The sequence below is a fragment of the Neovison vison genome, chromosome 4 (assembly GCF_020171115.1).
Source record: "Neovison vison isolate M4711 chromosome 4, ASM_NN_V1, whole genome shotgun sequence".
Classification (NCBI taxonomy): Eukaryota; Metazoa; Chordata; class Mammalia; order Carnivora; family Mustelidae; genus Neogale; species Neogale vison.
The window spans coordinates 189,783,089-189,804,785 of record NC_058094.1 but is presented as its reverse complement, the minus strand read 5'-3'; the positions used below and the strand labels follow the sequence as shown (position 1 = coordinate 189,804,785).

The 21,697-nt window shown below is 35.4% G+C and overlaps 1 protein-coding gene across 4 annotated transcripts in view; it reads right to left on the bottom strand.

The window, feature by feature from the left end:
* The window catches only part of SEPTIN7 (septin 7), a 110,089-nt gene that overhangs the window by 5,521 nt on the left and 82,871 nt on the right, over window positions 1-21,697 (bottom strand). For all 4 annotated transcript variants that reach the window (XM_044246362.1, XM_044246359.1, XM_044246360.1 and 1 more), the window contains exons 7-12: window positions 19,450-19,567; window positions 17,296-17,388; window positions 16,066-16,162; window positions 13,922-13,973; window positions 9,443-9,568; window positions 1,402-1,537 (exon numbers count right to left, since the gene is read on the bottom strand). In XM_044246362.1, the coding sequence (XP_044102297.1) occupies window positions 1,402-1,537; window positions 9,443-9,568; window positions 13,922-13,973; window positions 16,066-16,162; window positions 17,296-17,388; window positions 19,450-19,567 (622 nt within the window). The remainder of the gene's footprint in view (window positions 1-1,401; window positions 1,538-9,442; window positions 9,569-13,921; window positions 13,974-16,065; window positions 16,163-17,295; window positions 17,389-19,449; window positions 19,568-21,697) is intronic.

Genomic DNA, 21,697 nt, shown 5'->3' with positions numbered 1-21,697 from the left:
GGCAAATGTAAATTCAACTACTTTTAGATTTTCAATGAAATCTAAGTGTAGAGGTAATACAGACTCTAGATTATTCCTGTTTTTATTCCCCTCTATTACAGATTTTCCAGATTATTCACTCTTTAGTGAAAGGGCAAAAACTCAAATGGACAGAATCAATAAAAGGCTGATAAGTAAAAAGATTAAACTTAATCTCTAAAATGTCATCTTATTAATAACAGATGCTAGGGATCCTATTCCTGCAATGCTTTACAGTCTCAAACCAGAAGGAAGTATTCCTTATCTTTGCTGCATTAAGTTTATGACAAATTTATCAACAAAGTGGCTGTCTATTTTTTTTTTCAAAGTAAGAGATCAAAGGTAAAGCCTAGTAATTTGAGAGTAATCTAATGTGGAATATAAACATTTCCTCCAAATTACTCAATATTTTACTCACTCCATGCATTCTATTTAGTGGATTAAAATACTTCTGGTTATTTAGTCAAAGAGGTTTCAGTATTTTATGCAATAATTACAAAAGCAATGAGATCAACCATAAGAACATAAATAAAATAGACCTAAATCCCCTTTTAATATACTTAGATACAAATATTATTAATGGAGCCACATATGAACACAAGGATCTCACTGAATTTTAACATTAAAGGTCATTTAAAAATATTTCATATTAATATCTATCAAACCAACTATTACTCAATTCTCATGTTACTGTTTTTTTCCTCCATCTTTCACTTCTTGAAGGAAGTGTGAGGAAATGTCTTCCAGGTCTTTTTGATTTATAGAAACTAAATGTATGACTCAACATCCAAGGTAGTAGATAAGCTTGCTGGGATGCTTTGTCACTACTCTACCAATGTGCTAACAATGGCAATTACTCTGACGCTATATTACAAATATGCCCAACTCATTTACAACAGCATCACCTTCCTTCTATTTTCTCCTCTTTGGCGGTCTATAATTTATCCTGGCAAGCCCTTAGTTCAGTTAAAGTTCTTTCTTTTATTTTCTCATTCATATGCAAATAACTCTGATTTATTATTATAATTCTCATACAAGCTTTTATTCTTACAACCACCCAAAACCCTTGATCTTTACTCTTTTTACCTTGAATACAGGAAATAGTTTATAATTTCATTTCTCATAATTTGTTCATTAAAACTGATAATTCATCGTAAGTATTCTATTATATCTTCCTAACAATATTTATGGCCACTTACATATTGAAGTATATATTATTATAAACAAAGTGCTTCCTTTTATTTCTCCATCTTATTACGTTAGGGCATTATATTAAATTTGGGAAAATATGTGTAGAAAGGTTTCATTATCTATACTAATAAAGATATTATTATTTTAAAAAGAAATAATGTGTCTGCAAGATGAAAATGTTAGGCTGATTACCTCAGCTTCTGAATCTTTCAGTTTTTGAACTTTTTCTTTGACCTTCATCTCAAACACCTGCTCCATCTCCATCTCCATCTTCTTCATCTTAGCTACATGCTCCCTTCTTTCTTCTTCCATTTGTGCAAGAGGGCTCCTGTTGTGAACATTAAGGATAAACATCAGAAGTCAAAATACTAATTCAATACAAAACTCTGAAACAGTGATGAAAACAAATAATATGCTGAATTCCACTACTAAATTCTGATTTTTTAAAGTTTGAAAATAATTTTTCAATTATTCTAACACCATCTTAAATGACACAGAACACAGATATTAAAAATTCTTTAGAAGCTTTACAATTTACAGATACTTATAATCTAGAACTTCCTTCCATTAAGTTTTATATTTAAACCTGGATCTCTAACAAATAATTACTATGAAAATAGATATTAAAAAAAAAAACAGACTATTGGGGTGCCTGGGTGGCTCAATGGGTTAAAGCCTCTGCTTTCAACTCAGGTCATGATCCCAGGGTCCTGGGATAGAGTCCGGCATCCAGCTCTCTGCTCAGCAGGGAGCCTGCTTCACTTCCTCTCTCTCTGCCTACCTGTGATCTCTGTCAAATAAATAAATAAAATCTTTAAAAAACAAAAAACAAGGGATGCCTGGGTGGCTCAGTTGGTTGGACGACTGCCTTCGGCTCAGGTCATGATCCTGGAGTTTCGGGATCGAGTCCCGCATCGGGCTCCCAGCTCCACAGGGAGTCTGCTTCTCTCTCTGACCTTCTCCTCGCTCATGCTCTCTCTCACTGTCTCTCTCTCAAATAAATAAATAAAATCTTTAAAAAAAAAAACACAAAAAAACTGTTATTAGCAGAATGTTTCTCTTAACCTAGTGTGTATCAAATCTAGAGATGACATAAAATAAACTTTAGAAGGAAAATGGAAAGGAACCATTCCCAAATTATACTCACAAAATGGAAAATGAGAAGAAAATCATTTAATTTTGTACTTTAAACAAAATTTTAATATGAAAAAAAGAACCAAGCTAATGAAGTTTAATACATGTAGACTATTTTTAGCTCTATAAATTTCTAAGTGTTATAATCTCTTTTTTAACAACTACTGACATTACAATTATAAGTTAATTAACACTAATTCAAACTTATTTTTATTTTTTTTTTATTTTTTCAGTGTTCCAAGATTCATTATCAAACTTATTTTAGTAACTGAATCACCATGTTGGAAATACTACCTACCAATCAATCCCTAGAAATTTTTCATTTAGGTATGCAGAATTTCCAGGCCATTTACGGTAATTTCACTGCTCATGAAATTCATTCCATGTAACTCAAATATTTCATTGTCCTTTTTGTTTTATTTAAAAAAATATTTGGTGATAAAACACACACAGATGATATATAAGAGAGAGAATCAGAAGCAAATAAATATGCTTATAATTATTTCTGAAATGCCAGAAAACAGATATAAACATAGTTAAATGAAGTATTTCATTCTACTGACATTAAAGTCCACAGGCTCAAATCTCTGCACAATTTTGTTTCTGGGTTTTTTTTTTTTTTTAATTTTATTTATTTATTTGACAGAGAGAGACACAGCAAGAGAAGGAACAAAAGCAGGGGGAGTGGGAGAGGGAGAAGCTGGCTTCCCACTTAGTAGGGAGCCCAATGTGGGGCTCCATCCCAGGACCTGGGGATCATGACCTCAGCTGAAGGCAGACACTTAACAAAAGAGACACCCAGGTGCCCTGAAATCTCTACACAATTTCGATCAAAATTTTCATATTGGAAAATATTGCAAACGAGTTTTATCTTAAGGCTAGTATACTTAAAGAGACAAAAATAAATGCCAAAATATCAGTAACTCACTATAGTCCCACGGAGGAAAGAAACCTGTGCTCCCTGAGGATCTTTGAAAACTATTCAACACATAAGACAACTTAAAAGAGACATGCCTTCTTCTGACTTTGTTGATAAACATGTTTATTTTGCCTTCACATCAACAGGCTTTGACCACTGATGGGACCACTGACTTGCACATTTTAAATTGGTGAATTTTATCTCAGTAAAGCACTTTAAGAAATTAAATCATGGCTTACAAACAAAAACAAAATCAGGCCTTGGATTTCACCTATAACTTCTAAGGTTAGTCACTTTAATCCTGAGCTGACATACTTTGATTACGGTAGACCTCTCTCCTAATGAGGCTGAGTATTCTTTTTTTCTTTATTGTAGCTAAGAATTTTTACAGCACTCTTCTTCTGTAATCAAGGAGGAGGACTAGAGAGCCAGATGGGATATATTAAATAAGAGGAACAGGACAGAACATTGGCTACTGATTTTTCTTAGCAAAAAGGGAGGAGAAAGACATGAAGTACTGCTGTGATCAAGATCTGTTTTTGCGGGCACCTGGGTGGCTCAGTGGGTTAAGCCGCTGCCTTCGGCTCGGGTCATGGTCTCAGGGTCCTGGGATCGAGTCCCGCATCGGGCTCTCTGCTCAGCAGGGAGCCTGCTTCCTCCTCTCTCTCTCTCTCTCTCTGCCTGCCTCTCTGCCTACTTGTGATCTCTCTCTGTCAAATAAATAATAAAATCTTTAAAAAAAAAAATAAATAAAATAAAAGATCTGTTTTTGCAATTAGTGTAAATTTGAATAAAATGTTAACTAAAGGATATTTCTTCACCAAAAGTAAACTTAAAAACCTGCGGTATATTTTAACAATTAAGCAATTAATCAGAGGTTCTGAAAATGAAACTAAACCAAATATTAACTTAAAAACCTGCATTCAAAAAGTGAGGCCAACTAAAATAAACTTTTATTTTTATTTTTATTATTTTTTAAAGATTTTATTTATTTATTTGACAGAGATCACAAGTAGGTAGAGAGGCAGGCAGAGAGAGAGAGAGGAGGAAGCAGGCTCCCTGCTGAGCAGAGAGCCCGATGCGGGACTCGATCCCAGGACCCTGAGATCATGACCTGAGCCGAAGGCAGCGGCTTAACCCACTGAGCCACCCAGGCGCCCTAAAATAAACTTTTAAATATAAATATCATTATTTCATTAAAAGTTAGGGGCCTTCCTGATAACATAGTTCTCATCTTCATGGCAGATGTTTTTAATATGGGGGCTTCCGATCTCTTTGGCAGAACTCTGAATGAATCCCCTGAAATGACATACCCAATCTGTGTGTCCACGCAAGCATTTTTCTGGTGAGAAGGTCCAAAGCTTTTGTTAGACTTTGAAAGAGTCTTTTATAAACCTCACTTCTCCTACCCCTCAAAACATTTTAAACTCTAGAAAAGAAATAATCTAATAACTATTTTTTCAGTTGACAGTGTTAATTGAGTATGTAAGTTTAAGCAAGAGAGATTATCCAATAATATTGTTGCAATTTGAAAACACAGCTCGAAACTGTAAATATATTAAATAAAAGAGAATTTCAGAGTGATCTTAAAATTTTATATTCTTATTTATAATACTCTATAAAATGTTTATTTAATTTTATCCTTGGAAGGAGAAGGCAATCATTTAAATATAAAGAATTTATCATATAATTTGCACATGAAAAGGGTACCAACTAACCAAAATTAAACACTGTCATCTTGATTTTTATTTAAAGAACTCCAAGAAAATAGAAGACTCCAGACAATAGGCTATGTTTTGAAATTTGCTTTTAAAGTCAAAATTTAAATATTAAAAATCTCTACATCATAAACCTGCCTAAGTCTTTGGGAAACAAAGACTTACATGCCTTCAACTGTGTCATATCTAAGAGAACAAAAAAGAGAGACTTAGAACACTTACAGTAAGCCACACTAAAGCAACAATTAAAGGCAAATTCAGAGATTTCACAATTGAGTAATTAAGGTCTGTGCCCTAAAATATTAAGTTTATGGCAAAATTTATTAAAGCTAATTAATTTATTTCCCAAAATTCTATTAGTAATTACTATACCAAATCATTATGAAAATAAAATGCTATGCAATTATCTTCTGACAGCCTGCTCAGATTTCTAGACCTATTTAAATATGAGTACTTTCAAAAAAAAGTTTGCAGAATTTCATATTGAGATACTTTAAGTTGTTCAGCCTTGCCAAAATATTTGACTCCTGACCAAATGAAATGATATTCCAGTGTTTAAAAAAGATAGTCATATATATATGTCTAAAATGGATTTTTTGAAGCCTCTCACCAGTAAACATCTTTCAAATCCCTTTAATTTTTAAATTAGCCCCTCATTTCTAGTCATCTTTATTAAAGTATTATTTTAAAAACTGTAATACAAATTTATGCTTACAATGTGGAAAACACAAAGATGGGTCATTTTTTTTCATCACATTAAACATTTTTTTCCAAATAAAACTTTTTACTAGACAGCTGCAAAAAGCATTTAATACTATAGCCTAACTGCTTTTTAATGGAAACTTCTTTACACACATAGATAGGCTAAAGCTTATAAACTTAAACTTCTCTTTTTTTTTTTTTTAAACTTAAACTTCTCTAAGAAATTTAAAGCAACTCTGCCAAAGAAATAAAAAGGCCAGGTAAAAGAATAAAAAGAAACAAAAAGGTATAACATAACCTGCATATCTCGCTAAATCCACAAAGATTTAACATAACTCCTTTGGGATCACTTTAAAGGGTTATAGTTCTGAAACCCACCAGATGACTCACCCTTTCATGTGACAAATAGCAAAATCATAACAAGGACCACACAAGGCTGACCTAGAAAGGTTCTAACAGTGGTTGTGTTATACACCCCACATTTTGAGTATAACAGAAGACAACCACATTTCACTTAGATTATGTGTGGTCTTTCCTGAAGAACACATTAAACAAACACATTCACATACTTTTTCTCCAATGGTTAGTAAGGCCACTATGTACACAGACATGTAGCAACTTTCATACAAAAATTTTCAAAGGAATTTCACTTAGATTTCAAAGAGCAATAAAAATTTCCAAAATTTTGGGAAAGAATACCAACACTTCATTTTGTCAAGTGAAAGCATTAGAGCCAACCATAAAACAATACTCATTATATTTTCATGAAAGGACATTTTAACAAACAGTAAAATATACAACTGAATAAATATAATTTTTTGAAAAAAACTTCAGAAAATTTCAGAAAATTGTCTTTATTTCTCTTTCAATGAAAACTGTATTGTACCAAAAGAGTGCAGAGAATCAGCTTTTGGAAACCTGTATTTTCAGTCATTTCTAGGAATCTGTTATCCACAAAAGTTTCCCCAAGCTTACAGATGGAGAAAACTATACAAAACAGAAAAATAACATATGGGAAAGAGGTAACAGGGTATGCCCAACTTGGAACAAGATACCAACTGTCATAACTGGTGCCAATGATAGACAGCAGTTCATAAAAGAGTCGTCAATCAAATGTGATTTTAAGTAAAAAAATACAAAAGAAGACCAAGGAAGGAAGAACTTGAAGAAGCAGGTTTATCAAAACCAATACTAAATAAATAATAGTAAGTTAACCTTCTCCTTATTGGAGGGTCACCTTCCTTTAAGAGATCTACCATCTGGATATTGCTAATTCTTCTTCCTTTTCCTTTACAACCCCTTGTTGAATCTTCTTTGATCTGGAACTTCACCTCCCTTTCTTCACTTCCAATTGCCTACCACCCTCCATACTCTCTAGTCAGGGATGAACAAGATATACACTCCCTGAAGATTTAACAAGTATTTAAATTGGTGACTTGATATTTTCTTTGCCAGATACAGACAATACCTGAATTGCTGCTAGAAAAATGCCATCTTCCAGATTTGGCCTTGAGGCAAATTATTATTTGATGAGATATGCTCAGCTACTTTCCAGATTTTTACCAAATCTGCGTTTTGGTTTCTTTCCAGCCTTACTGAGATACAACTGACATATAATATTGTATAAATTTAAGATGTACAATGTGATGTCTAAATCTTGTTTTAGTGTCCTTCCACAATAAAATCATTCTAGGACCACTAACCTAACAGAAAGGCACATTTTCAGATATACAAACCAAATATCTTTACCCACTATTCAGTTTATTCTACAGTCCATCCAAAACTGCCTCAGAAAATTAAATGTAAGATTCATTGATGGAGTGACTGGGTGGCTCAGTTGGTTAAGTGTCTGCCTTCAGCTCAGGCCATGATCTCAGAGTGCTGGGATCAACTCCTGCATCAGGCTCCCTGCTCTGCAGGGAGTCTGCTTCTCCCTTTTCCCCTGCCACTCGTTCTCTCAGTCTCTCTAATAAATAAATAAAATCTTTAAAAAAGATAAAAAGATTCATTGACCTAGTTTACTACCTAGTGCTTAATTGTGATTAACAGTTTGTAGAGTATAAACTGCCATACAAAGATTAATAAAACTAAATTTTTAATGGATTTGTATATGTATAAATATTAGATGAGGGCAATTTAAAACACAGGTCCACTAGCAATCAGTAGATAAATGGCTTTATGATCAATTTTATTTCTTCCTCAAATTGCCTGCAGATGCTATTTAGAGACCACACAAAGTGATCAAATGACCACCTTTCTTTTTTTAAGGACCAGAGATTATCTAGATCAGTGGTCTTCAAACTGAGGTCTCTATTTATCAAGTATTCCAAGAGTTACTTAAGACCGTGCAATTTTAAGAGACTCAATGTCCAGATCCTCAACTTCCATACAAAGTCTTGCCTAAAGTGATCTGCCTGAAAATTTCCAAGTTACAGATAGCCCATTTCTCACTTTATAGAAGGAAGACCTACTCTCTCCAAACCAGCCCCTATCAGAGATGCACTGTGCCAGGTGTATCTGGAGGTGTGAAAACCTCCAGGTGACAGGAGAGCAATCTGCTTCAGTGATTAATCAAAGTACTATAATATAATCCCACAGTGTGTCTGTATCTCCCAATATTAAACATGCTTCTATTAAGGGCTACCTGTGATATTAGAAATGCAGTATTTGGGTCCATGCAGGGATGTTCTGAGCTCAGATTCATAGTAGAGGGAGGTGGCTGGACAAGTGGCAATTTTTGTTTAATGACCCTACCTCTTCCATTCCAAACCCCCCAACAACCTCAACAGACATAATAAAAGGAAAAAGCTCTGTCGTCTCCTTAAAGAGAGTATAGAATGTTCATCTTAAAAGTAAAATGGGTTAAGAGATCTAGGTTGTAACAATTTTCTTCCCTTAAAGAAAAAAAGTGTACTTGCACCCCTACTTTATACCAACATTATTTACAACAGCCAAGATACTGAAGTAGCCCAAGTGTCCATCCATAGATGGACACCCATGTCCATAGTAATACATATGATGGATAAAAAAATATATAGGGGTATTCAGTCATAAAAAAGAATGGAATTTTGCCATTTGCAACAGTAGAGATGGAGCTAGAGGGTATAATGCTAAGCAAAGTCAGTCAGTCAGAGAAAGACAAATACCTCATGATGTCACTCATATACAGAATTTAAGAAACAAAACAAATGAGCAAAGGGAAAAAGACAATAAAAGAGAGATTGAGAGAGACAAACCAAGCAACAAACTCTAAACTACAGAGAACAAACTGATGGTTACCAGAGGGGAGGTGAGTGGGGGGTTGGGTGAAATAGGTGATGGGGATTAAGGAATGCACTTTTCATGATAACACCGGGTGATGCATGCAATTGTTGAATCACTGGTATTGTACATCTGATATGAATATAACACTGTATGTTAGCTAATTGGAAATAAAATAAAAACTTTAAAAATTTATTTGCAAAAGGAGCCATTTGATTTCTAATCGGGGATCTATTAAATGTGTGGTGTACAAACATGATGGCAAATGACCAGAAAAGAATTCATGGCTCTTTCACCTAGGGAATAAAACACTTCCTGTGACAAACAGTAAAATATAAAACTGCCAAAACAAAACTTAACAATAATAAATTTCAGCTATTGTGCATAAAGAATATTATCCCAATTTTCTATTGAGTAGCCAAGAAGAATTTGATGAAGATGAAACAATATGATTACTACATAAATGATACCTTTTCTGGAGGACATAATGTATACTTACTTGGTAAGCTGCCCTTTATTCTTGTTATTATCAACTCCATTATAAGTCACAGCTGCCAGTTTTCTGCTCCGGTAGTTCTCATAGTGGACATTATTAGTGACATCTTTCAAGTCCTGCATGTGTGTTCTGTCATAAATAAATAACATATGAACAGTTTGCTTCTATGAAAAAAGCTTTGATTTAATTCAAAACTTTATCAAAACAAAAATTCTAGACTTAAAACAAGCAAAAGACTATTCTTAAGGAAGAGAATTCCTGTCTTCATTTATGTTCAAGTCAGAGCAAGATACAACACGCTAAACTTGAAACCAATGGATTGTTAGGTTCCAAATGAGAGTTTAAGAGTTCTAAATCTTCTCAAAGCAGTTACTAAAGGATGGCATTTCCTCAGAAAAGTATTTATAGTATATAGTATATATTTTATTTTACTAGAGAAAGGAGATTAGCTCTTGGCGAAACTCTTAAAACCTCTAAGAAACTGGTTGTCTTTATTATTATTTGAGTTTTTAACTAAGGTAACACATAGGAACACTTTAGATCACATAAGTTGAACTCAAACTGAGGAAAATAATTTAGAGTAAATCTGTTTCTTTAAACTGTTCAGTGAAATGAATTTTACTCATGTATTTCTATCATATATAAAATCAATACATACATGAAATAAACAACATGAAACATGAGACATTTCCTCATTCCCTGAAGATTCTAGAAGCCAAAGACACTCTGAGCTGCTCTAGGATATCCTTTACCAAATCAGGGAAAGGACACACCTGGAGGGGCAGTACTCTGTATTGTTGGATTCTCCCTTTTCTCATACCATCCATGCCTGCCTCCACCATCCTCCACCTCCCTTACAGGAAACAAACAAAAAAGTGTACAGTTTCTTTTTGTTTGCTTGTTTGTTTTAAAGTAGGCTTCACGCTCAATGTGGAGCTCAGCACAGGGCTTGAACTCATGACCCTGAGATTAAGACCTGAGCTGAGATAGAGTCAGAGAGACACTTACCTGACTGAGCCACCCAGGCGCACTGAGGTGTACTGTGTTTTTACTCTCTCTGATATCCAGAAAACATTTGCTATTACTTTCCCTTTGTGAACAGAATGTGATTTTCAATTACTCTAATTTATCTCCTATTAACAGACATTTTCAAGCAGTTCTCTGATAGTTCACTCATCCGATGGAGTACTTTAAGTCTGGGTTTTCCAACAAGTCTCCTTTTCATTTATGCTCTGTTCCTTGAAGAATTTATCTTCTCCATGGCCACTATCCCTTTCCACTTCAGTCAAGTCAGGCAGCTCCTTATTCCTAGCATATCCAACTGGCTGAGACTGAATAGCTCATGCTAATTTGTCACTGACTCTTCAAACTTAAGAGTGCCCCTACTTTGAAAGCTCTCTTTCCAGCCCTGAAATCAAGTCACTCTAATCCGTGACAATTTTCTCCTTGGTTGTCAGCCATTTTTTGGGTTAGGGTCATAAAATCTCTGAAGTTTTACTGTAAGCTCCCTTTTATAAGAAGCATTTTTGCCATCACTTCTTGTACTCTTGATACAGATAGCACATAATAGGACCTTAAGGGGCACCGGGGTGGTTCAGTTGGTTAAGCATCTGCCATTATCAGCTCAAGTCATGATCCCAGGAACCTGGGATTGAGCCTCTCATTGGGCTCTCTGCTCAGTGTGCTTCTCCCTCTCCCTTTGCCTGATGCTCTGCCTACTTATGCCCTGTCAAATAAATTAATTTAAAAAAGAAAAAATCTTAAAAAAAAAATGGGTCCTTAACCAGTAATGAAGTATTAAAGCTGAGGTAAGATAAATACTTGATTTTCTGGAATAAATTACTGTTACCACCTTCTCTAAGTAGAGAATAAAAACAAATAACTGTGTAAGTATAAATTAAGTATTTTGTAATTTTACATATAGATTACCTCAACAATGAATCACTAAAGGACCTGAGGTGGAGCTGAAATACAAAATGCATGAAATAAAAATAAGGTGGACTTACTCATTGTTTAAGCAACTTTTGTTAATGCCATCTAACATTTCAGACAATGAAAGATTTTTTTCCTTTCACTAAAATACCCTTTATAATTACCTACTTCTGATTTTTTTGCTCTATTTCCACTTATTTACATGGTTCACTTTATTTTTTTAAGATTTGACTAAGTCCCCCACTCTTTTTTTTTTTTTAAGATTTTATTTATTTATTTGACAGAGATCTTAAGTAGGCAGAGAGAGGGGGAAGCAGGCTCCCTGCTGAGCAGAGAGCCCAATGTGGGGCTCAATCCAAACTTACAAGAAAAAGTGATAAAATATTCTTAAGCTTTTCATTTTATTTTAAGGCTTTATTTATTTATCTGTGAGAGAGTGAGAGACAGAAGTGGGAGATGGGAAAGGGAGAGGGAGCCCTCGCCTGAGCAGGGAGCCCAATGTGGGGCTAACTTCCAAGATCCTGGGATCATGACCTGAGCCAAAGGCAGATGCCCAACTGAGACACCTAGGTGCCCCAAGATTTTCCTTTTCAGACTATAATACTCTTCAAGAATGTTTTACAAACTTAAATGTAAAAACTATAAATGAAAACTTGTGAGAAGAAGCAAAGCAAAACCACCTAGCGTAAGTGAACATTTATGCTTTAGGAAAGAAAAACAAATGTGCTGCAGCAAACTGAACAAAAAAATTTCTCATTAAGTAAAATCATCTAAACATCTACCTTAAGGAGCTGAAAGCAAAGTCTTCATCCTACTCATTAATAAAAATATTAAACAGGACCACTCCCAATCTCACAATCACCACTGAATGACTGTATTTATCCTATGTTGACATCTTTTCTATGAATCCTTTATCTGACTCACTCCATGAAATATACGACTTACTCTGAATTCTTTTAATACATCTAAGTATTCATTTCATAGCACATATCTGTTTTCTATTATGCAACTTCAGAGTTTTTTTTGTATTTTCATACATGCACGACTGTCTTGCAGCTTTCCTATGCTTAATCTTCCTGCAAGAATGGTCCATTTGCTCTGTAATCCTTTTATACTAGTGAGTCCTACTCACAAGCTGCCAGGCTATAAACCTTCAAATGTTCAAAGTCTCGCTTCTGGCTCAGTAACTAGCCTTCCCTTCTACAGTATTTTAGCTATGCAAGCAATTACTGGTTGCAGCATATTTAAAAAATATGCAAGACAAAGTTACAGAATACCACTGTGTCAAGCACTGGGCAAGCTGCGCGGGGGATTTAAAATTGAGGAAAAGAACAGTATGAGAGAGAATGCACTGACAAGTAATATTTAAAAACATCCCCTACATATATATTGTTGTAAGCAATTATGAGTTCTTTTGAAGTCACATCTTAAGAATGGAAGAGAAAGGGAAAAGTTCATAATAGAAAATGAAATGTTACATTCTCAAAGCTGAGACAGATGACCTCCCTTTCGTCTGCATCCATTCTCTCACTGAGTGAGGCCTGGCAACCCCAATTGCTGAATCAAGCCTATCATCTACTTCCTACCAAAAATACCTGGTTATAAGCTTCTTTAAGAAAGACTTATAACACGGCAATCTCTTTGATTTCAACATTTACTCTGATATTTAGTGTACCTCTTGAGGTAGCAGTTTGACTCACTTAAATTCACCCCGCCACTTGTAAGAATAACCTTACTGTTCCATAACTTCCAAATATCAATAGGCATGTTAATACTTCCACACAGATAAAGATACTCCTGTGTATTGGGAAACTGGAGATTGAAGGGAATATGTGGTGGGGGCCTGGAGAAGCAAGCAAGATGGGGGTGGAGGGAAATGGGGAAAGGGCTATGAGATGGCAAGAGGAAGGAATTTATCTCAACATGAAAACACTAAAGTTCATTTTGATGCCTTTTCTGTTTCTTGCCCACAATGTCTCTGGTTTCCTCTCTGCTATTTCTTTTTTAATTCAAGTCCCAGTCCTCTAATCAGGCTTAGCTTAATGTCCTAGTCTCACATCTCACAAGCTTCCTTCTCTTTCATCAGCTGCACAAGGTACAGTTTAGGAGTAATGTTTTCTCACCTAGGAGGAAGATCAGTTTTGGTCACTGTGTTCCAGTACCAAAAATGCCCCTCTTGCCAGTTTCCAGGCCATGCACCTTTTAACATTCAAAGTCTAGCTTTTGACTCAAAATCTAGCCTTCCCTTCCACAGTTTTCCTAAATTTTTCACATGAAAGAGCAAAAGCCTCTTCCTTTCCTTCTCTCTTTTACTATTAACAATAAATAGACCCATTTTCCCATACATCTGTAGCAATAACACACCTTATTTTGTATTTTTGCTGACAAATTAAAAACCTTTGCAAAATAATTCAAGCTATCTCCAATCAATGTTTACCTAGTGCTAGAATGAAGGTATCAATTTCAAGTAGCTATATTTATAGAAGTCAAAAAGTAAATCTAACTTTATTTTCAGAAAGAAAAACACTTTTCATCATTGTTCAAACTTACCTTATCAACATATTTCTTAGAATTGTAAAATCACAATGTTCACCATTTTCAACTATAAAAAAAAACAAAACACATACATCAGTTCTACTAAGCCAAGTCTTTTCAAAGGAAATTTCTCAGAATATTGGAGGAGTAACAATGAGAGAATATGCAAAATTTCATTAACTTTTCATTAGATCAAAACTTTTCATTATAGTTTAAACACTTGTAACATAGTACTTAACTGAAGGGCATGCCAAACAAGGGTACTATAATATTACTTATTGTAGTGTAATCCTCAATGATAAAATATACAAACCTAATAAATGAGCTCATCAGAAACAATCTTGAAATTCTGAAAGGGGAGACTGTATATTCACTTGTAAGAGACTGTATTTATTCCATAATAAAATATATCTTTTTTAAGTTTTTTTATTTATTTGACAGAGACGGCAAGAAAGGGAGTGAGCACAAGAAGGGGAAGCAGCAGAGGGAGAGGGAGAAGAAGGCTCTCCACTGAGCAGGGAGCCCAGGGTGGGGCTCATTCCCAGGACCTGGGATCATGACCTGTGCCAAAGGCAGACGTTTAACCACTGAGCCACCCAGGTGCTCCATAAAATGTATTTTAAAAGCTTAGTGGGCACCTGAGTGACTCAGTGGGTTAAAGCCTCTGCCTTAAGCTCAGGCCATGATCTCATGGTCCTGGGATCGAACCCCACATTGGGCTCTCTGCTCAGCAGGGAGCCTGCTTCCTCCTCTCTCTCTTTCTGCCTGCCTCTCTGCCTACTTGTGATCTCTGTCTGTCAAATAAACAAATAAAATCTTTAATTAATTAATTAATTAATTAGTTAAAGCTTAGTGTTATGGTGAGGGAGAATCACTTTAGAAAAGCCTCCTTAAGGTGGCCAAAATAAAGCCATGAGTCAAGAACTTCAAGGTTCTTTATTTTTTAAAAATGAATCACTGGTAAGAACATTCTGGTGGGGGTGGGGTGGGGCTACTAAAACTAAAGAAACAAAGCAATTCCATCGGCACCTATTTTCAAGGAATATAAAAGTTCTAAAGGCTCAGCTCAGCAACTGAAGGTTACCAGAGGATGACAGAGAGCTGGGAATGAGTACAGTCACTCACTGATAGGGAAAACTGCTGATAAGGAATATAACTTGGAACAATCTGCTAAAAATTACAGAATTTTTCAAACTAATAACAACAAGTAGATAAAAACAATCATGACTCAATCTTGGTTCCAAGTTACTATAACACAGAAGATTAAATATTAAGTCACGCCAATACAATAAACACAAATTTGGGGAAAAGTGTCTATTGCCAAGAAGATTTCTGAGGTTTGGTGCTATGATCTAAGATTTTACTGGTATTTAAAACGCCTTAAAAATTAGTAGAGTATCTCTCTCTTTTTTTTTTTTTTTTTTTAGATTTTATTTATTTATTTGACAGACAGAGATCACAAGTAGGTAGAGAGGCAGGCAGAGAGAGAGGGTGAAGCAGGCTTCCTGCAGAGCAGAGAGCCCGATGCGGGGCTCGATCCCACGACCCTGGGATCACGACCTGAGCTGAAGGCAGAGGCTTTAGCCCACTGAGCCACCCAGGCACCCCAGTAGAGTATCTCTTAACACTTAATTTTTTTTTACTATAAAGATGTGACGCCAAGAAAAGATGACTTTTATCCCAAAGAAAGGATATCATCAATGTTTTGATTTGGTTTAAAATGCAAGTTGTTCTCATTCTTCAGGGTCCCAGACCCATCTGAGACTCAGATAAAAATGACAGTCGTTTTCTCCAAAAATTATTTTCAATTTCAGAAGATTTATTAGATCCCTTGGCACCAGCCTTTGGGCCCCAGGTAAAGAGTTTCTGCACTGTAAGTATGTTTTCAAACAAGAAAACACGAGTATATTTAATGACAGGACAGAGCATACTGACAAGTGACTTGGAAAGTATTACAATTGAGATTTAACACATACTTACTTGCCTGACTTAGTAAAACACAAGCTGTGAGAAACTGGAATGAACTTATGAGCATATGAGGCTAAATGAAAAGGAATTCAGAACTATCTGGAAATCCAGAATATTATCAATGTGAAATACAAACTTTTGATCACTTTTGTGAGATCTTATAGAAAGCCATTCACTGAAGAAAACCTTACCTTCAGCAACACCCCAAGGATACTGCCTTCCTCTGACCCTTTTGCCATTAACTTCAATGATAGTATTACTACCTACCACAGCGAGAGGTAAACGGTCCTATAAAACAAAGTTCAAATATATCTCTGTAGTCCTCACAAATTCAAGAATAAAGAAGTTAACATAACTCAACACATTACCAAAAAAACCTTACCCTGACAGTTTCTGTATTTACTTTTATAAGCCATTCACAATTACTATTTATTATTAAAATTGTCATCACATGGTATTCTCATCAATGTAAACAATGAATCTCATCAATGTAAACAATGGATAAAACTGTATTTTCTTTGAAATTTTAAGAATACTAAGGTATATATACTCCACTTATCAAAGGAGCTGTTTAAAAAATCATCTCCAAAAGAAACTGTCCCATATTGAAAAGTTAGAAAGGGTAAAAAACCTATTGGTAGTTAGAGGGAAAACACGAGGCTTGTGACTAGCCTGCCTATCTGATCACAAACCAACCCTAACAGTCCTGGAAGCAGAGATTATATGTGCTACAACTTTATCTATAGAACTCTAGCTCTGGCAGACTGGATTTGTGTACCTCCAGACTAACTCCGAGTACGATCTTTCAAAATTCTTGTAGTTTCCCGAAATATTTAAGAATATATAAAATATGTAACTATTTTATAAAACCATAGAAAGTCTTCATTGGTCAGATATTTGTATTTCATTATTCCAAGATAATTATTTGCTTAGATAATGCTATTAATTAACACATCATTTTTAGGTTCAGGGTACTTAGGAATGACTATAAATTAAAAAACGGAAAATTATGTTGGTACCAGTTTTGGTTTTTTTTGATACACAGACAAAAGAAAACATATTTTTGTCTGGCTCTTAAAGACTGTGCATAGCAGTACTTAGGAACAAATCCTCTCCCTTCTCATTACCCGTTTTTTTAAAGAGGAAAATTACATAATATAAAACCAGTTAACTGAAAATCAAAGACAGAGATTATAAAACAGAGATTATACTATTCATCTCTCTATTCTACACCTCTTATTACATATAACAGCCAATCAACAAAGTTAATTGCAAAGTTGAATTCAATAGTGAATAATCTCCCTAGTTCATTTTGTAAGCCAACTACTTAAAACAACTGATTTTTTTAAATCTTTTCTGTGGGTATTTCAGTGGTTTTAAGGCCCTAAAACATTTTAGTGTATATATGGGAATAAACCTACCTTTATCTTTTTAACAAGCTTATTTTCTTCTTCATCATCTGTCTCTGGAAATTCATATATTTTAATTTTATGTTCTTGGATTTCTTTCATTATCTAAAATGAAAGAGGAAGTTATTAGCAAAAGAACACCACACATACTTAGTAGATTAGCTTTATTTGTATTATATTCTTCTTAAATTCCTGATCCCTCAGCTCCAATTCTTTTACTATTTTTCAGTGATGTAAAACTGTAATCTAAAAGCAAAGAACTATGCTAATCTTTTTTTTTAGCTATGAAGCTGATATATAAATACTATTTCCAAAATCTGATTATTTCAGAAGTATTGAAGTTATATGGTTATAATACCAAAAGAGTTCTAAAAATGATGTAAGATTCCAGAAACCGCTTTCTCCAGTTGATTTCTACTATAATGGTTTTACATTATTTATTTACAATGACTGACCTTCTTTCTCTAAATAGAACTCTCACCAACTGTTTTATTCAACTGAATCAACATAGCTTCAACTCACCTAAATTTTTAGAAAATTTGGCAAAGGTAAGTGAAACTAAGTACAGTACCGGCTCCAGAAGAAAAATCGGCATGCTGATCAGAAAATATCCTTGGGGCACCTGGGTGGCTCATTGGGTTAAAGCCTCTGCCTTCCGCTCAGGTCATGATCCCAGGGTCCTAGGATGGAGCCCTGCAATGGGCTCTCTGCTCAGTAGGGAGCCTGCTTCCCCCCCCCACCCGCCCCACCCTCTCTCTGCCTGCCTCTATGCCTACTTGTGATCTCTCTCTGTCAAATAAATAAATAAAATCTTTTAAAAAAAGAGAAAGAAAAGAAAATATCTTTGCATATCCATTTGTATACACACACACACATGTCCATTTGTGTATACATACACACACACACATTAAGGAGTAACAGATATAAGATCAGGCAAGAACACACAGAGAAAAAACACGTCCTGGAAATTAAGCAGCTCCAGAGCTAATAAGGAAAATGCAGGGGGGATAAAAGGCTACTAATTAGTAACATCAGAAATGAACTTCAGACTAATTTCAAATCACTCCAAATTCTAAAGAGAACAGAGACACCCAAATAATGCTCAACTACCTACCCTATTTGAACTGACAATAAACCAATGGCCAATATACCCAGAACTAGGTCCTTGCCTATATGGGTATTTCAGCACAACCATCACTGCAGGGGACCCCTGTAGCATTAAGAGGCCTTAAACAAAGTAGGTAAAAGTGAAACTGACACAGAGAAAAATAGGACCACACATATTTTACAACTGGGATATGTATCAATATAGAGAAAAACATGAGAATAAATGATGAAGCATCAAATATATGACTAGGAGAAAAAAAAGAAACACTAGTGGCTTGATCTAAGAGCAGTGTTTCTTAGTCAGAGACTGTATATTAAAAATGCCAAATCCTCACCTTAATCTACAAAACTTATTGGTAAGGATATAGCCCAAAACTGATTTTCTTTCTCTTTATATTCTTTTTTTCTAGAGAGAGAGAGTGAGGAAGTGAGCTGGGCGGCAGGGGGAGGTGGTGGTGTTGGAAATCCTAAGCAGGTTCCACACCCAATGCAGAGCCTGACCCAGAACACCATCTTATGACCCTGAGATCATGGCCTGGGTCACAATCAAGAGTTGGGCACTCAACCAGCTGATACCCAGGCGCCCCCAATAACTCATTCTAAAAAACTTCTCCAAATAATTTTCACAGGCACCCTGTAATCAAGCCCCTTGTGCTCCCTGCTCAATGTGGAGTATGCTTGACCCTCTGCTCCTCCCTCTGCCCCTTCCCCCACCCCCAAAACATGCACAAGCACACATCTCTCTCTCTCAAATAAAATATTAAAAAAATATATATTTCTAAAGGGTGTGGAGAAGATTGGTGGAGGAGGTTGTAACAGTAACATCTAAAAGAGTCTTATTTAAATTTACAAAGGATAATGGCACTATTGGTAACGCATAAGAGCTCTGAGGAAAAAACTAAGGCAGATTATTTTCAAGAGTTATTTTTAATACAGTACAAATGACCATACAGTAAAGTAGCAAGAGAAATACACTGTAACACATTAAACTGAAAATACAAAAACTGCAAATTACATGAGTGGTATAAGAAACCCAAGAATTCAAGTTCCTTTTCTCACCTGTTTTTTAAACTGTTGGCACTCCTCTGGAGTGAGTGTGTCTGCTTTGGCAATAAGTGGAATGATATTCACTTTTTCATGCAAACGCTTCATAAACTCAATATCCAATGGTTTAAGTCTGAAATACACAATATTTAATATAATTGATTAATTTGGGGGAATAGATCATTCATAACCCCAGTGCTAAATTAAATACACTGGAACTACTTTAATTACTTATCAGAACCATTCTCTGAAGATGTACTGGGTCAGCAACAGTTAGGCAGAACAGGACTTCAACAAGCATTGGAATGTCTAAGAAGGCTTTGACTCCAGCCCTTGATCACCCTGATCATAGGGTTTGGGCCCTAAAGAGGAATTAGAAAAACCAGAAAATCTCCTAACAGGCTTTCCTAGAATAGCCTCTATACTTACTACTCAAAATTTGGGAAATCTCTGTTTTGTCTTTAAATAAAAAATAATAGTCCTCCTTGAACTCCACATTCTGTTCTTGCTGCCAACTTTATGTCTCAGAGAAAAGGCTCAAAAGAGACTGTTCTTCACCATCAGTTTCACCCATTACAATCTGGCTGCTGCCTTCACTTTATTGTTACACTTTCAAGAAGGTCACCAAATAATGTCATGCTGCTAATATAATTAACATCAATAACTCATAGATATTATGGTGTTTACCATTACTTCTTATATTTACTCATTATGCAGCATTTGACATTACTCTCTCATAAGCTGCTCTTCCCTTAAAGAAAGGTATGTCATAAAGGGTATGTCTAAGGATCTTCTCTGTAAGTTAGCCCCTTAAGAGTTACCTTCCTCAGAGTGCTCTAGACTAGGCCGTCTTTTCTCTCTACTCTAATTTTGTATGCTTATCACTGACTACAATGACCTCTATCATCCTCTATGAGTCTCAAATCTTCACACCCTGCCCAGATCTCATTCTTATGTTGGAGAGTCATGTTTACCCAGTGCATATATTACTTGGACACCAATTTTAGCTCCTCAAAATAAAAAGTTCATCTGAACCCCAAATTTTCCTTCCTCTTCTGTGCTATTTTTGAGGATGGTACTACAATCCATCCAATTACTCAAGGCTGAGTCCCAGGGTTCCTTCCTCCACTGATTCTCACTCCCAAAGATCTCCCAAAACCTGCTGAACAAATAAATGTATTACTTTGGTTCAGGTCACTGAGACCTTTGATACGGACAATTACTAGAATGCACCCAGTTTCCCTCCAAACCGTAAATACTGCAGTCAGAAAGGTCTTTCTAAAATCCAAATCTGAATGAGTCATTTTCCTGACTGAAAACCTTACCAAAGGCCAGATTCCTTGGCTAGTGTGGCCTACAAGGCCTGTGAAAACATAGCCTTTCTGGCTATCTTCATCTGTTAACATCCTTTACCATCTTCTGCCATCTCCTACTTGTAATGTTCCAGCCTTTTTGAACCTCTCATGATTCTCTGAAAGCACCATACTTTGATAGGTCATGGGCTACTGCCTCTACCTAAAACATGCTCCATTCCCATTCCCCTTCTACTTGGCTAGCCTAATTCCTATTGGTCCTTTAGGACTTGGTTTAAATTCTCATTTCCTCTGGGAATCTTTCTCCAACCTAACACTAGGCATCTTCTAAGAGGTCACAACACTTTATTTGCCATATATTGTGCATTTGTTTTCCCTATCTTCTCACTGGCAGATCCTTAAGAGCAAAGTCTTTGTCTCATACATCTATATCTCCAACAGCTATTATAGTGTTGACACCTGAAGTTCCCAAATACTTGACTAAAAGAGTAAGCTGCTGTGATTTTTCTTATGTTCTTGAATAACTCTAAATAAAAACCAAAGAAATTCTTCACATCTAGAATGTAGTACAGGCTAAAAATTAATATTCCACAAAAATAAATGAAGATGATGGGAGTATTTTGCATAGAAATACCATTCTAAACTGGTATTCTTTAATTTACAAACCTTAAAAACAACTGGAATAAAGATCTACTCTCATGATGAATTTTACTAATAAAAAATAAAGAGTTCTTTTAGAATACTATAGTTAAATAAACACATTGTGTATGTGGATATATCTGTATATACCCACACATACATATATGTAAGTAAATGGGAGGTCGGGGACCCAGAGACTAAAGAGGTATTCCTTTTTACTAACAAATAATAAATAATACTATATCTCTTAGTGGTAGTGATGCTGACTGGCAGAAAGATAGGGATTTGGAGTAGGAAGGCAGGTATGGAGA